This window comes from Nelusetta ayraudi, unplaced genomic scaffold (genome assembly GCF_046127955.1).
Source record: "Nelusetta ayraudi isolate G7.1 ecotype Tasmania unplaced genomic scaffold, CSIRO-AGI_Nayr_v1 ptg000048l, whole genome shotgun sequence".
NCBI classification, from domain to species: Eukaryota; Metazoa; Chordata; class Actinopteri; order Tetraodontiformes; family Monacanthidae; genus Nelusetta; species Nelusetta ayraudi.
Genome location: NW_027466098.1, coordinates 17,368,613 through 17,385,589, shown reverse-complemented (window position 1 = coordinate 17,385,589; position 16,977 = coordinate 17,368,613). Strand labels below are relative to the sequence as shown.

Here is a 16,977-nt window from a genome sequence, read left to right as displayed (position 1 = left end):
TATTTATCAACACGCTTGTCACCATCGTGTCAAGTTTTCACTGCATTTGGGTAACAAACATTCTATTTTTTCCCTCTAGGATGGAGAAGTTCTTGCCCGCGTAACTCTGCGTCCCTGATTGGTTCATAATCACCGCCCTCTTTGATTGCATCAGGTTAAAGACAAAATCATTTAGTTTTTTTTTAGTAAACTAATTAATTTGCTAGATTAAACGTTTGATTTGTAGCACAGAATATTTTACAATATTATGACCACCTGCTAATGTTCTGCTTCTTGAAACTGTTTTTGGATAGCAAATACGCAAGTGACAAGGGTGTAACGTCCAATGTCGTTGCCGTCCTATGGAAAAAAATATCGCCCGTGGGTGGACCCGCGAAGGAAACACTAGCGCTTAGCATTTCCTTACATAGCAAAGCCAGTGGGCGGCCTATCATTCGGAGCGTTTGTAAAATAGTGTTGTCAATACTGCGCACCCCATCCTAAGCCAATTTACAACGTCTGGTTATGGTCAGATAGGAAATATTCGTTTGCATTGCGACAAGCAACAATAACAGCCACAATGGATGCAGTAAACGCGTTTAACACGGAGGTAAAGTTTTCTGTTTCGTCTACCGTCAAATAGCAAAGATGCTAACGCTAACACGGACAAACGTCAACCTTAAGCGTTTGCAGCTTATTACTGCCTTCGTGGCGAATTTTAATGAGAGTAGACGCCAATTGTCATGTGATGTGTATATTCAAAGTCCGCATTGCATTGGTTTTGTTTTTCTTCGCAACTGTTTGCTAAGCAACTCGAAAAACGCCTATTTTACGCAATGTTTGTTATGGTGAGGCCTGTCATTTTGGTTTTAACTTCGCTAAATGACATTCAAGAAGATGCACCTCATTTACTTTTACAACTATTTATTTTACTACGTTCTAGCTTTACCGTTTTAGATGTAACTTTGAAGCTGCTGCCGCATATTTGTATTATGTACAACACACAAACCCAACGCTGTAAAGCGTTTAAGCTCGCGTGTCAGTGGTTCCTTCATTATATTCATAGTAGACATGGTGCAGAATAAGTGTTGGTATAAGAATTTAAAGTCCTCAAAGTCGACGTCGGTTTTTAATCCCATAGTCGTCATAAAATGTTGAAAATGCTAAAGAAAGACCGAACAAATAGCACGTATCTGACTTAAGGTGGAGAGAAAAAAAAACCGTCATATGTGCAGTTTTTAGCCATTGCTGGCCCAGTTTCCCATTTCTCACACCCACATTTAATGTTATTAATCACATATTGACTCTTTATCTTAACAATTATGAGCTTTAGCTTTGCTATTATCTGCAGTATTACTTCAATGCTTCATGTTCTGTTGTCTTTTGTGTGTTGCATTTGTCTTAAAGGTTAAAATGAAGGATCGCTAAAAAAAAATAAACAATCTGCAATTCGTAGCATACCTATCCTAAAAATATTTGTCATTCATTAGTTTATAAATGATTTTCTGTCTCTCTCTTTCTATGAACAGTTGTTCTCCATGATTGACTTGAAGCCACCAATATCCCGTGCGAAAATGATGTCCGTTACAAAATCGGCCATCAAAGCTATAAAGGTAATATATTAGTTGTTTGTTTAATCTCCTTTCAGTTATTATGTAATGTAAATAATGCTAAAAATTTGTCTTTCATTAGCTTTACAAACACGTCGTGCAGATTGTTGAAAAGTTCATCAAGAAGGTATGTGCTTTCTCACATTTAAGAGCAGTTGCAGATGTATAATGGCAGAAAGAAATGTTCCATTGTTTGTTGACATATGTTCATTTAATATTTCATTTTCAGTGCAAGCCAGAATTAAAAGTTCCTGGTTTGTATGTGGTTGACTCCATTGTGCGACAGTCACGACATCAGTTTGGTGTTGACAAGGATGTATTTGGACCCAGATTCTTAAAGAACTTCACAGATACCTTTCAGAACCTTTACCATTGCCCAGAGGATGATAAGGTAATTATATTTTGACTTGCTGTCCAAGAGATTAATGAAAAAACAAACAGACAAAAAAAACATCACTGTTTCATAATGGGGTGACTTTTGTTTTTCTTATTATTAGAGCAAAATTCTTCGTGTTCTGAACCTGTGGCAAAAGAATGGTGTGTTTGACATGGACATCATTCAGCCTTTGATGGATATGGCGAACGGAGTCACTATCACTCCTCCTGCTTTGGAAGGTCAATACACTTCTCTAGTTCTCTGAAATGTATGTGTTCATGTTTGAATAAATGCACCTGATGTGTATGCTAGAGTATTGTTGTACTGGGGCCCAATGTGTTATGTGCTGCCTTCCATAATATCACAAACCTGTTATTGCTTGTTTATTGTATTTGTACAGTTCCCAGCCATCTCACAATACCACCGACTGTCCCCAGTGCAGCTGAGCCTGTTACATCCCAGCTACCGAGTTCTGACGCTTTAGCTGCTGTGGCACAGTTGTTTCAGTCACCTCATGGCCAAGAGGCAAGTCAATAATTGGTGTTTCTGTCTTTTAAATCATTGCAAATGAATGTATGCTGATATTCCTATGGCTCTGTCTTCATTAGCTTCAAAGGATGCTACAGAACTTCCAACAGACTGACAAAACGCTGGCAACTATCTTTGCAAACAACATGTCAAACCAGTCAGAGATGCCCGTAGCCCAGCACAGTTCTCATCCTGAAAAGAAAAGCTCTTTAGCTGAGGTAACATTTTAGCATTATGTTACTGTTGTAAATATTTAATACGAAAACATTAGGTTTATAATAAGCTGATTGTGTAATGTATGTATTCCTCAGAAACTCCTCGACCGATTTGACTATGATGACGAGCCAGAGGACGGGACGGCCAAAGACGGCAGTTATCAACATCCGTGAGTATAACGTAATCTACCTTTGGACATACACACACACACACACACACTTTTGAAATGCTGAATTAGATACAAAACATATACGTACATCTTTGATGCATGTCTGCCTACACTTGCTCTGTGATTACATGCAATTTTCTATGTTTTAACTAAAAGGCCTCAATCACATTTTTATTTTTTTAATGTGTTCAACTGTATTTGTAACTTATGTTTTTGACTAACCATAATGTATGTTCCCGTAACAGGGGAATTCCAGAAAATGTTCACAGCCAGTTTCCTGGTCACCTGTCACAGAATGCTCAAATGATGCGACAGTCTCATGCAGAGGTACAGACATAACATTTTGTTCACAGAAAATAGGTGGATGCAGTCATTGTGGTTATATACAAGTGCCTTTATTCATTTTACCAAATGTGTTAAAATATGTAGGTCCAAATTATGATACAAATCAGTACTCCAGGAGTCTTTATTGTTGTTATTATCTTAACTTCTTTGTGGGAACCTAAAGTGTAATGTTATTTTTCAGCATGTTGGAGCGTTCAGTCGTGGTGAACACCACAAGCTGTCAGATGGCCGTCCTGGAGATGAGGCTTATTCACAATTTCAGGTAATTCTTTCAAAGCCAAGTTGTTGTTGAAGCTAAATTCCCTTCAATAGTCTGTATCCAAGCATCTTTGTATCTGTGAAGGAAATTTCATTACTCATGTCTAAGTATGTTAAAACGCTTCCTGCTTAGTCTGGGGAGAAATTTCCATGCAATGCAACTTTTACTGCTCAGACTCTTGGCCTTTAGTCAGCCTAAAATTAATCCCAGATGCTCAACTTTTCTTGAAAATTAAATTTCCACATTGTTTTTCCAAATAGGTAAACTCAAGAGAAGTCTCAAATGCGAGGGGTGACGGCAGACACAGAGGCCACAGCTGGAGGTCTAGATCGGGTTCCAGGTAAGAGATTGTATAAAGTACAGACAGGAGGATAGTCTGGTGAAAGCATATTGGATACCTTGTACAGTTTGTGTAAACACTTTGCTAAAAGCCGTGCAGGCAACTTAACTCTCAGCTGCCATTGTTCAGCTAAATGTGATATTAAAGCATTTCCTCTGAAAAATGTAACATTTGAGTGAGACCTTTCCCAATGCCTTGTGTGTTTCAGGTCGCCGAGGAGAAGACGATCGCGATCTTCATCCCGGTCCAGAAGATCTCGGCATCGACGCTCTCGATCCAGAGAATCCCGCTGGAGGTCTCGCTCTCACTCGCAGGATAAAAATGAAAGAGAGAAAGACAGAGAGCGAAGACAGAGAGGACTTCCCCTTGTCAAACCCCAGACGCTTAGCGGTAAGTGCTGTCGCGGAACATGAATTACACTTGTTGAGGGAAGATGCCTCCTTTCCCCGGTTCCCTCGCGCTTTCGTTGATTGGAATAACGGAGACGAGGCCAGTAGTCAAAGTTTAACAAGTTCAGTATTAAGTCTCTCTCCGGATCGAGAAGCGTGCCCCCTCCTTCGAGGTGTCATCCGTTATCCTCCTTCTGCCGGCGGGGCGTGACCGGGGTCCTCCTTGCGCCGACAGGTGCTTGTCAGCCCATGGTTGTCATGGCAGCGATGCATCGTGAGAATGAGTCATTCTCACGGCCCGGTCAGTTTGAGGAGGATGTTGTCGTCTTGGAGTCTGTTTTCTCAGGATGCCAGCCGCACTTGCGTCTATGTTGGTTTTATCTGCACACAAGGTCAAACAACAAATTTTCCAACAACACCCGCTCTCACGGGAGCAGACGGCCTCTCATTTCTTGGCTTCTATTCTCACACGTAAGGCTATGGCAATGGTTCTGATAACATACTCAGCAGCTGCATGATAGTAATCAGTAATTTCAAGATATTAATTTCCCACAATTAGCAACGGCCTCATTTTAAGGGAGACATTTCTCAGTAAACCCTAAGCCAGCAGACTTCCGTGTTTTGTCACGTGAATATTTACCGCTCTCTGTGTGTCCCAGCGCTCTCTGCTTGTTTGGGAATGGTGTGTGCGTGTGTGTGTGCTTTCGTGCCTGCGTGCGTGTTCGGAGGGCCGGTGCTCACGTCCCCCTACGACAACTTTGAGGGACACACCTCCCTCTTCGCACATAACACAGAAGAGTCTGCAGTCTGCTACATTATTATTTAATATTATTGTAAGTAAATTTCCCACACACCGCAGGCTGCAAGGCTCGCAACAGTGGGCATTACATCTTTAGACAGACTGCGTCAGTGAAAGTGAAAGAAAAGATTACATTAACAGATTATCACCCCGTAGGGGGGCGCAGAGTCACGTCTTGGGGGGCGCGAAACATCGGGCGGGAGGGAGACAGGGCCCCCGGGGGAACTAATGTTTTCACGTCTGAATTTTTTCCACGTCGGAACAATTAACAAAAAGTGTTCAGTAGGTTGTAGCTAAGAGAAACGCTGCTCAGGGACACAGGATGGACAAATATTTGACAGGGACGAAAAGAAGAATTCAGGAGTCCGGCGGTGGCCAGTGTTCTTTGTTGTTGGCCACTTTTGGCTGTCGAATCGTTCCACGAGTAGCTGCGGAATGATGGTGTCGTTCACGCCAGACTTGAAGCGGGGTGCACCTCCGCGGCCGGCTCGCGCCACGCAGCGATCGTTTCGGCGTATGCTCTGGTTTCTTTCTAATGCGCGAGCAAAAAAGCCAGAGGACAATGAACAGTTTTCCAGCGCTGATAGAACGTAATCAAACACCTTTGCATCAGTACGTGACCTACGCTGCGACTGGCGCGGTATTATGACTTAGTGCACGCAACGCTCAATGTCATCTCGTGTGGCAGGTAGCAAATGTGATGTTGTCGCATGACTGATGTTGTTGATGTGGTCAATTTCATCAAAACAAGACCTCTGAAAGTGCTGCTATTCTCTGCACTTTGTGAGGAGATGGGAGCACAACATAAAGCTGTGTTGGGGGGGCATGAAAAATGTTCTTCCTCCAAGGTGGGGCGTGACAGAGAAAGTTTGACAACCACTGGATTAACACGACGTCAAGCATTTGCTGATCAGGCTTTGCTCTTAGTTTGCAGTACTACACTTTGGGTCGGACAACTGGACAAGAAAACTCAGCAGTCTGACGTGATGTCCCTCTTGGAGGAGTTTGGTCAAATTTCATCCATTAATGTAAGTCTGAGTTTTTATGTAAAATAATCACGTGTGTGTAAATCCTTTGCGGTCTTGACAAAAAATTAAGTGTTGTCTAATCTGCTTTTTTGACCAGATGATTCCTCCCAGGGGTTGCGCCTACATTGTTATGGTTCACAGGCAAGATGCCAACACAGCCTTAAACAAACTTAGCCGGGGGTCGTACAAAGTCAATCAGAAGCCTATGAAGGTACATCGACTCCCGACAAGCACTGCTTTTGCTCCGCTCTTGTAGCGTGGTGATGATGACTGCATTGCGTCATTGTAACAGTGATTTCGTGTCATTTCACATAGATCGCGTGGGCGTTAAACAAAGGCATAAAATCTGTGCACAAAAAGTTCTGGGATGTGGAGCGAGGAGTGACCTACATTCCTTGGGCCAAAGTCAAAGTGGAGGAGTTGGACACTTATCGCGAAGGAGGAATGTTGGACGAGGAGAGCTTAAATCCTGGTAAGGTAGCTCTTTCTCACGGTTTGTTACTTTTTGTCCTTGTGGATTCTGTTTCAAACTGTCCCTCTGTCTCCTTTCTCTGCTTTTTTTTTGTGCAGCGTGGAATAAATCCAAGGACCAGAGTCAGCAGGCCCTTGGAAATGGAGCACTGGAAAGCATTCCAGTAGACGGAACCATCGCCGCTCACATGCAGGTAATGATGATGCAGTTTTTAACACGTTATGGTCTTTATTAATGTTGTGTCATTGACTTCATTTATGCTTTTATATTCATTTTGTGAGCACAAAAAGGGGAATAAATTATTTTTCACACAAGTAGTGGAGCTTATCTGAACAACCCTCTTATTTTTTTTTCTTCACTGACGAATACAAATGTAAAGGTTGACTGTTATGTTTATGTGGGGTGTGAAAAAAAAAAAAAGATTTTTTTTCTCAACCAGAGTGCACACTGGCTGCAATTCAGGTAGTTCTGCTCAAAGATGCTGCAAAATTCAAATGTTCAAGCTCGACAATTTGTTTTCTTATCTTTAGCTGGTCTGGTTTCATTTCATGTCCGTTTATTTCCCCCTTTCTGGATCTTTCGGTGAAGTGAAGTGAACCAAAATGCAGCGGCATTTGTGCGATTAATTTACACCTGGGGGGGCGGCGTTAGGGTGTTCATCCCTTAACTGCTCTTCGATTGCGATAAGCATAGTGGCAACAGCCTCAATTTACACAAATCATTGTCTTCGACAAACACGTGGTGTTGCGGTCTGAGCACCAGCACCAAAATCAACAGAGTCTTTTAAAGCTCCTCACTGTTGCCACGACAACTCGTGCTGAGAGGTGCGTTTGCGCGGCAGAATTCACAACACTGGTTTCTGGAGTTAGCCAAGAGGCCTGCAGTGTTTTCCTAGTGTGTTTTCTTTGATTGAGGGTGGATCCCGTTTTCGCCACAGAGCGCATTACAGTTCATTTGGAAACTTGGCAAGAGCGGCCTGATCAACCAGGTTTTGGTCTGCTTGCCTTTTGCACTTCTGCTGCCACCTTGAGGATGATTACTGCACTTACACTTGCGAGCCAACCACAACCAAAAGAAGATGCGTGCTCGATGGTTTCACTCAAACTTAATCAGGCTTAAATACTTGGCAATAAGCTGTTTAAAGCATTTGAAATGTTTTCCAAAACACCATAACCTTAATATTTACTATTAGAATTTCTGCAATTATCTTACCTAAAAAAAACTAAAATCTCAAATTTCTCCACAATTCTGATAAGCTCCTCTGCTAATAGACGTCATAAATATTATTATCCTTCCAAATATTTTGCATCTTGACCCGTTTATATCATAACTCACTGAATTAAAAGGTATTGAAATAAAGTGTGGTGACTGTGGTTATGTGTAGTATATAACCAAGCAAACGGCCTGTCACGATGGCGTGCGGAAGGAATGGTTTCCACGTGGTTCAGCTGCACTTTTTTTACCAGCCAGTCGTACTGAGCAGGTTTGCTGAGCTGCACTCTTGACTGTGAAGAGCGGTTCCTCACACGTTTTGAGAGCAAGAATGTTTGTTCCTGCCGATGGGACTTTAACACAAAATTTGGAAAGATGGATGGCATGACAAGGTAAGCCGTTAGTTCAGAAGTGTGTGAAAAATTGTCTGTGACTTCACTAATGGGTGTATCAAAATGAACATTGCATTATCTGTTTCCCTCATTTGGTGTAATGCTTTTTTTAATATTATCCCTTTTTAATATCATCCCTAAAAGAATCTGTGAAGACCGATTGAGTAAAAGTGTGATTGAAATCCTTTTACTGCATTTGTTATTAACTTGATTCTAACCTGGATTGATTTTAAAGGTTCCGTCGCAAGCAGAAATTCAATATTGTTTTCTTCCAATGTGTTTCTAGTTTGTCAGGGAAAATCCCAGTCAAGTCAATATTTTATCCCCTTTCGCTTGCTTGTGTGCTAAAACAGGCGGTTTTAGATATCAGTCCCCTGTGATGTCACCAAGGGCACTGATAGGTCACTGTTTTGTCTGCCGGCCCGGTCAAGATGTCAGATTCTAAAGGCATGGTGGAATCGAGTTCCACGGACGACCATATGACGGCCCCTTTTAGAGTGACGGAATCTGAAAGGTGTCTGTCGGCTCGAACCACGATTCAGTGAAATGACTGTACAGCTCTTCATTGTGATTAAAATATCAGTCATAGAATTATCACAGCAATGTTATATCACAAATCTAAACTGACACTTGACAGTTCGGAAGAACAATACGGACAAGAAGATTGGAACTGCCGTGTACACTTTGGACTTTCAGTGTCGTGGCGGCACTAATTCTGTGTGCGTGCCAGTGGTGTAGTCTAGTTCATTCTAATGGGTATTTAGGAGGAGGGGGCGAGGGCGGCACCAAAGCAGTGACTGCCTCTCAAACAGATCTGAACATAAAAGATCCTTTTAATCACATTTTAAATGGGAACGTGAACGTTGTATTAAAAAAAAAAAAAAAACAACGGACTGATGCGTATCGGTTTTAGCGGTTGTACGATAGTTCGGAACATTGTCTATTGATTATGCGCCGTATACCTGCGTATCACGGACTACACCGCTGGCGCATACCTTATGTCAGTGAACTGAATTTCACATGTTGGCTTGCATCATTTTCTCTACCTTTACCTTTCTCTACCTTTATTTTATTTTTATTTTTTTTGTCAAGTTTGAAATTATTGCAAAAATGTTTCGCTGGTTAAAAAAGTGCAGCTCTGGGTTACTGCCCCTTGTAGTCCAAATGTGTCTTTAAAAAAAAAAATATATATATATATATATATATATATATATATATATATATATATATATATATATATATATATATATATATATGTATTTTAATGGTGCGTCACAGCCAAAGAAAAGTGACTGAATGTTTGGTTTTCTCTAATGGAAGAGAAGCTACAGCTACTGCTCTATCCCGCTGCCTCTTGAGGCCACACCCATTGTCTCAGTGTATTACATAACATCACTTTTGAAGTGCTCAGATGCCCCCGCCACCTCCTGCTGGCGTCAGCTGATGGTTTTCAGCTTATTTTCAAGATCCTAGATCTAAAGCCCGTCGGTCCACACGTGACGTCGCGCAGCACGTGGTTGCCTCTTCCTCGGCCAGTTGACAAATTTCCTTTGAAAAGAGGAAAAAAGAGGCCGGCGTCCGTGAAATTTGCCGCCGCGGCACAGCGGCGCCAGGTGAACTGTGCAAGCGATGGCACCATCGGCTCACTGCAGCCCCGAGGCGGACCACACTCGTCACTGTCACCGACAGGTAGGGCTTGACTCTCGACTGCAGCCTCCTCCTCTTCCTCCTCTGCCTCAGTGGCCGTATTAAAGCTCATGCTGGGAGTTGTGTGCGGCTGGTTCCATCGGTAGACGTTCACACGGCTGTTCTCCCCCCCCGCCCCCTGTAAGCTGGGAAATGGTGCATCCCTCACGTCAACGCAGTGCCTCAAAACTTCGTGGACCACTGGTTTGATCCTGATTCTAATGTTGCCCCCCTGCTTTTACAGTAGGAGGGCGTGCAAAGAGGCAAAACTGGACAAATTCCAGACAGTCAGGCCCAAACCTCCACAGAGGACCAGAGTTAACGTGGTATTTTGTGTAATTTAAGCAGTTTCCAGCTATTGGAGAACCGAGGGATAAACTCATTCATTGACAAAAATGTCAGTAGAAACGATTCTCAACAGGCTCTTTAATGCCCTGCAGTTCTTCATGGATTGGAACCAGGCCTTTCATGAAGTAGCCTTAAAATTTATGTGGGCTCTTCACTTGTTGGGCTCCGTTTGTTAGATCTACAGCATGCCATTAGCAGTAAATGGAGTCATAATTGTTTGCCCCAGGACTTTTTCTGCTTAATTTTCAGGGCTGTTGTTTTTCTCTTATGCCCGCGTTGTCTGCACCAGTCACTATAACTATTCAACTTTTTATCCCTTGGGTATTAGGCACAGGGATTTTCTACTTGACAAAATGATCCCCCACAGGCACCAGTCTCCCTCTATGGTATGATCGTAACTCCGACAGCTAAATCCTCACACAGAAACTGTATGCCGGCACGCAGACATGCGTTCTCGTGCCGTTTGGTCTCTGCCGTTGGTAATCTCTCGAGAAAAGCTGCTGCGTCGACACCCTGCCGGCCGTCTTTGAGGCATCTCAGCTTCTGTACCTTGGCTGATTGTTCGGGCATGTATGGGTTGTGGTAAGACCAAGAATCACTCTGTTTGTTGCACAAAAGGATAGACTGTCAGGAGAAACCAAATGGACAAGAGCAGGAGAAGGTGGGACTTTTTTTTTTCTTCCAAAACAAGCCATGGTATGGCCCCTCCTCCGGTTTGCCAGCAAGCAGCAGAGAGGCATAGAAAAATGGCCGGGGGATTTCCTGCTTGCATAGCAGGGAGACTGAAATCATTTTGGTTTTTGAATTGAATAACTTTACAAAGACAGTGTCCCTGCTGCAACACACATTGTGAGTCGTGTCTTTATGTAGATATAAAAAAAAGGTTTATTATAACAATTTCATGCCAGACAGTCTCCCATTGCCCTCTAACCAAGTAGTGCTCTTGTAAAGGTGGAATTTGACCAGAATTTACATCTTCTCAGGCAGCATTCATGCATTTTCGCATCAGTCAGACGATGTGTTCAAATTCTGGGAGAAATACAGAAGCAAACATATAACGCAGATGTTTTCATTGCATCTTGTCAGCTTCAGTTTTAAACTGATGGTTTTTCTTTCAAAAGTAAAATAGGACCCTATAATAAGATTTGAAAAAGTAAATGGCAATATGACAATCAGTTGTTACACATGACAAAGTGTTACTGATAATTAATTGGGAAGTGAAAAAAAAGAAACTTTTTAAATCATTCATGTCGGTAAGAAAACAAGCAGTTATTGGCCACATACTTCATGAGAAGTTACATGCTCACTGGAATGTCATGCTCAGTCTGCATTGTGCAACCAATATCCGAACATTCCAAAAATCACTAAAGGTTCTGTGATTAAAAGTCAAAAACTATGTCACTTCTGAACGGTCCTCTCCTTCCATTCATTTTTCGTGTGAAGTGATATTTTATTTAAAAAAACAAAACCCCAAAGAAAACTGGTAAATCTTCAGCTAAAACTAGTATGAGAGATCTTGATGTGTGTGAAGAACATCAGACTTGCGTGAGGACTCACTAAGGTGAGTGCTGTTGAATCCGACGCGTGGACGGTGCGTGGACTGATTGGAAGGTAATGACTGCTTACTTTTAAAAGGAAATTCATAATAATTATGAATAATGTAATAGATCTTTTCTTTTCCGAAATGAAAATTCATTTCTGTCTTTTTAAGATGAGCGACGCAGATCCAGCAGGTGGTTAAATATGCTCCCAAAGTTTTGTCACACTCAGGCAGGGCGTGTCTCATTGGTATATTTCACAAGTCAAGCTGATGAAAAGAATCCTTTGTTTTCTGCTGACAGTGAAACGACATTGGCACTAGACCACAGTTGTGCTGCGTCAAAGGATTGTCAGCATCACTCATTGAAAAACTACATTCTGGATTGTTTTGAGTGTTTGTTTTATGTGCTGTTAGGGCCTTCATTCAGCATCTATAACCTTATCAGAAGATGAAAATTGTAAATGTACCCTAATGACAAAGCTTTTTCAACCTCAACTGAAAACGGATGTATTTATTTTTGTATTATAACTGAAGTGCATATTACATATACAACTGGAGCACCTCAAGCTATGGTGAGGAGTATTAAGAAATGTCCAGCTCTGGTGCCCCCCAATGGCTGTATTAAAGTTGACAGCAGATGACAGGAATATAAGCTTTGTGTTGGGAAAATATTGCCCCTTAAGTACTTGACTTTCTCTGTCAAGTGTGAATATTTAAGACCATCCAAGCAATTTTAATATTATATATATATATATATATATATATATATATATATATATATATATAAAAAATAATAATAATACCCACAGCTTGAATGATGTCTCACTTTCAAATATGATCTGATATTGATCTGGTTTGCACCTTTGTGTGTTGCATTTTAAGACCTTTCGGAGCTAGAAGAGAATAAAATATTTTTGTGTGATTTTTTTTTTTTTTGTCAGGGCAGAAGAATTAACTCAACTCGCAACGCACTGATTATTTATAGATTTAATTACATTTTTTTTTTTAAAAAAAAGTTACTTTCTTTTCCTTAGTTTGCATTACTTTCTGCACGAGTGGCTTTAAAGTCAAGGAAATCAAGGTGAAAATGGACATAGATGCTCATTTGCTCATTTAATTACTTATTCATTTATGTATTTATTTTTCTTTTCTTAAAAAAAAATACGGAGGATTTTGAACCAAAAAAATAAAATCTGAAAAAAAAAACAACCCAAAACTATAACAAGTAATGACAGCTGTCTGAAAGGACCAACTTTGATCGCCTCCCTAGTGGCTGGTTTTATTTTATATCCTACCTTACCACCCCCACCCTCTGCTCTCTCAGCGTCTCCACAGCACAAAGTACTTGGATCAAAATCAATCATAGAGCGACCATCACTTCATTTCTATCCCCAGAGAGTTTCTGTCATTGTGGATCTTATCTGACGTTCTGTGGCTGTACCTTGACTGCCAAGGAACTTCATTCAGTGAAGTGCTGATCACTGTGGATTGTGTCATGTTTTGATTTGTACGGTGGAATGTTTTGTTTGTGCACAGCAGTGTGCATTGAAGGCAGTCAGGGTTATTCATATAGTGTGGCGTGATAAGGTCATGAAATTCTTGCGAAACAATCAGTGGTTTTAATTGTAGCCTATCTATGACAAACTGAAATTAGAATTCCTATCGTTTAGTTATTTGTCTTTATGTTAGAGATCACTTTTTATAAACAAGTACTAAAGTAAAGTTATGCCGTCTTTAATTCAGGCATTGGCATATTCACAGACACAGAAATCTCAACTTTAAGTATAAGTAAATTTCTTTGCTCCAGTTGTTTTTTTTTTTTTGGGGGGGGGGGGGGGGGTTTAGAGGAAAAGTTTCAATATTCAGAAGCTTTTTAGCTTCTTTAGCTGAGTCAAGCTCTGTGATGTTGCTCAACATCTGGCTCTGGCTGTGTGGAGTTTGACAAGACAACCACTCAGTGATCACCTTGCAGCATTTGGTCGGCTGTGAGTTTTATAATCCCATGTATAGCAGACCTGTGCAACACATTAACATGCATTGTAAGTACATGGTAACCTTGTGTTGATGATTTTAGACCGGAGATGCATGCATGAGATATAATTTTCCAGTGTTAAAGTGTTGTAATGTTGGTGTTAAGAAAACCAAAAATAATCATTCACAAGAATAGAAACTGCTTTGGTATTGTAATACTTATGTCACAGTGAGGATTCAGTCTAAACTGTAAAAAAAACACCAACCTGAATGTATTAATTACAATTTAGTCATTTAAACTACTCATCCCCTCGAGCTTATAGGAAGTCAGCTGGGGATTTCTCAATTTTAACTATTTTAGTTGCTTCAAAAAAAACTGTCACAGCTTTTTATTAACTTTGGCATGAAAAAAACATTTTATTTAGAACAAGTGAGCATCAGAGAAATTCATGAATTTAATAATTCAGTATAATGAAACGCAAAGGGAAAGATTTTTTACAAACAGGGGACTTGTCCAGGGTGCCTCCACCCTATGACAGCTGGAATACGCTCCAGCTGACCCCTGTGACCCTGAATGCAGGAAGAAGCGGGTGATGGATGGATGATTCAGGTTGAAAAAAACAAAACTTGTAAATACTTGGAGTATGTCACATAAGCGGAGCCATATATTTTTACACCAGTTTCCATATTTTTTTTTATATTTTATATAGAAATATAACTATCTAAACTTTAGATGGTTATATTTAAAAGGTCTGTCTGGGTGGGGGTGTGGTCTGCCTGCTTCCTTGGTGAACAGTTTGCAGCCTCAGGATGAAACCACCAGGTGGAAAGAAAACAGGTTTTGGTATGCTTCTTTTTAGTTTTGTCTTATTAGAGTGGACTCTTAATACTAATAGTTGTCTTGATAAAAGGATTTACAGTAGAATTCAAATGTAATTATTTCAAAATGTCTTCATAACCCCGCATTGAGATACTTTCGGAATCCACATAGTCTTTGTGTATATTCATATTTACATTTTGATCATGAATGAAATGTCTTAAATTAAAATAGCAAAACAAAAAAACATAACCCTTGCATTTTTTGCTTTAGCAAAGTATTGAGTGTTGTGTGTTTGCCTCTGGTTTGATCCTTTGATAGGTGTTCTTACAGTAGCTTTAAACAATAGTGCAGTCTTGTTTCATTTAGCTGTGTGTGTGTGTGTGTGTGTGTGTGTGTGTGTGTGTGTGTGTGTGTGTGTGTGTGTGTGTGACAGTTCTTTGAAGTATCGTTGCACCTTCAGAGCACTCAGAATCGTGTGTGTGTGTGTGTGTGTGTGTGTGTGTGTGTGTGTGTGTGTGTGTGTGTGTGTGTGTGTGTGTGTGCAAAATTAAATAAAAAAATGATGGCAATTCTCAAGGGGAGGACATGAAGAAAAAGCCATGTTCCTGTGAAGACTGTTTGATGCAGATTTATCTCCTCTCTTCTCACAGCTACAAGTAGGCTACGCTTTTTCCTCATTGCACTTGTTTAATAACAGCGACATTGTGTGTCTTTGTCTTCCAGATGCCACCTGTTGATCTAGCAGCACCCATCAAGAGTCCGCCTGGCTTCCACAGCCCCCTCATGATGTCGCCCACGTCCTTGCACCCTGGGGTGCACCCAGAGCTCACGCAAGTGATGCCAGGTGAGGAGACTTACCGGGAGGAAGGGCCCATGCTATTAAAATTGTCTTTTCCATTGGGTCACTTCTCGCAAAGTGTTTAGTGGGAGGCTGTCAACAGAGGGCTAAATGTCCATTCTGGATAATGAATTGTGCGTGGTTGCATGCTGTGTGCTTCACTGTTCTCTGCCAAGCTTTTTGCTTTTGACCATTCATCAACACAAGCTTTTGCCCTTCTTTTGCAACAGGAAGTGACCCTCAAGAAAATTCTAAAGAGGATCCCCCTGCAGACCAAAGCATGCTATTACACCCCGCAGACCATGAGGGGATACCTCGGATGGGCCTTGCAGGCCCGGGGCCGATGCACGGCCCCAGACCAGGCATGCCGCCAATGCAGCACCCTGCCGGCATGCCCAATCCTCACCTCAACCCCTACCTTCATCCTCCAAACATGCCACACATGCCCCCAGGAATGGTGCCCGGAGGACCCGTGTTTCCCCCGGACAGGTTAAGGATGCCCATGCCTTTCCCTCACCGAGGTCCTCCTTTCCATCGACACCCTGCCATGGGACCGGAGATCATGGATGACAGGGATGGGCCACCTTTCCAAAATGGGAGGCCGGGGTTCGGCTACCCAGCCTTCCCCAGGGGAAGGTGGTAGCTGGCCCGTTCATGCAGACGCTGGTACTCCGCTTTGTGAGACACTAATGAGTACAAGGACATGGAGTGCAACTCTATGAACACTGTGTGCCACAGAATTTTGTGTTATTATATCTTTTCTACAACCAAAACTTGTTCTCGTACTTTAATATAACAAACACGATTTGTTCACCGCAAACGAAAGCCTGTAAATACTGGATGAGGTTGTAGATATGCGTGCACTTGTTGTAAATTTAAAGCCGTGTAGTTAACGCTCCTTTCTGTGATACCAATTGTTAAAAGGTAAACTCGGAGACAAAGTTTGTATTTTTAAGCTCCTTTTTTGTTTGTTGGAGCAAAAAAAACAAAACTCTTTGTTGTCCATGTGTTCATCCTGTTCATTGTCATTATTATCATGATCGTCATTATTATTTATTACTGTTTGCAAACAATGACGGAATGTGATTTAAAAGAGAAATGAAGTTCACACTACAACCAGTAGAGGGGAGTAAAGTGACTTTTCTTTTCAACACGACCAGTCTGATGTAATTTAAGGTCATGCCTTGTAGGAGGATACTTGCAGTGAACATATATATAGAAAAGGTGCCAGCACTTAATCATGTTATTTTTGTTTTATTTCTAATAACTTTTCTTGAAACCCCACGTCTGGGGGTGGTTCATAAGGTTCTGTGTTGTGTGCTTCAAACCCCACAAAGGTGTCGCTGCATAGTTTGGTTGGGAAATACAGCAAAGTGTATCATCACTCCTTTGTCATTCAAATGTAAAAAATAAAATAAAAATACAACTACTACTACTAGCACATTATTTTATTCAACGATTAAAAAATAATAATATCACGAGCAGCTGTACTGAAGTTTCTTTCGCAGTCGCCAAGTGCCGATCTAAGGTAGAAACGCACCTGATTGGCTCTGAGCGTGCGGTGGCGTTCGCCCCCTCCCACCCAACCACTTGCGCGCCGTCGCCAAGGAAGCTAAGCCCCGCCCCCCTCCCAGCCGTGAGGAAACAACACGCGTGGTCC

At 41.5% G+C, this 16,977-nt stretch overlaps 1 protein-coding gene across 2 annotated transcripts; it reads left to right on the top strand.

Moving 5' to 3' along the window:
- The first annotated feature begins 380 nt into the window (after nt 1–380).
- LOC142895602 (SR-related and CTD-associated factor 4-like) lies at nt 381–16,746 on the top strand. Of its 2 annotated transcripts, none has more exons than XM_076036793.1 (18): nt 381–589; nt 1,509–1,592; nt 1,672–1,716; nt 1,819–1,980; nt 2,087–2,204; nt 2,366–2,490; nt 2,574–2,711; nt 2,805–2,878; nt 3,124–3,205; nt 3,405–3,485; nt 3,743–3,822; nt 4,031–4,212; nt 5,938–6,038; nt 6,136–6,249; nt 6,354–6,510; nt 6,609–6,703; nt 15,203–15,323; nt 15,548–16,746. In XM_076036793.1, exons 1-18 carry the CDS (start codon nt 560–562, stop codon nt 15,958–15,960), a joined length of 2,202 nt encoding a protein of 733 aa, XP_075892908.1. In that variant the 5' UTR covers nt 381–559; the 3' UTR covers nt 15,961–16,746. The 2 variants fall into 2 exon arrangements, with proteins under 2 accessions (XP_075892908.1, XP_075892907.1); XM_076036792.1 differs by having other exon boundaries at nt 3,405–3,491; nt 3,749–3,822.
- Nucleotides 16,747–16,977: the final 231 nt, after the last annotated feature.

What these genes read in the sequence shown, in the direction of transcription:
- LOC142895602 (XM_076036793.1), top strand. Translation starts at nt 560, where the DNA reads ATGGATGCAGTAAACGCGTTTAACACGGAG. An exon ending in AGTCACCTCATGGCCAAGAG is followed by an intron (nt 2,491 to 2,573) that starts GCAAGTCAATAA and finishes TGTCTTCATTAG; the next exon opens with CTTCAAAGGATGCTACAGAA. An exon ending in TGCGACAGTCTCATGCAGAG is followed by an intron (nt 3,206 to 3,404) that starts GTACAGACATAA and finishes GTTATTTTTCAG; the next exon opens with CATGTTGGAGCGTTCAGTCG.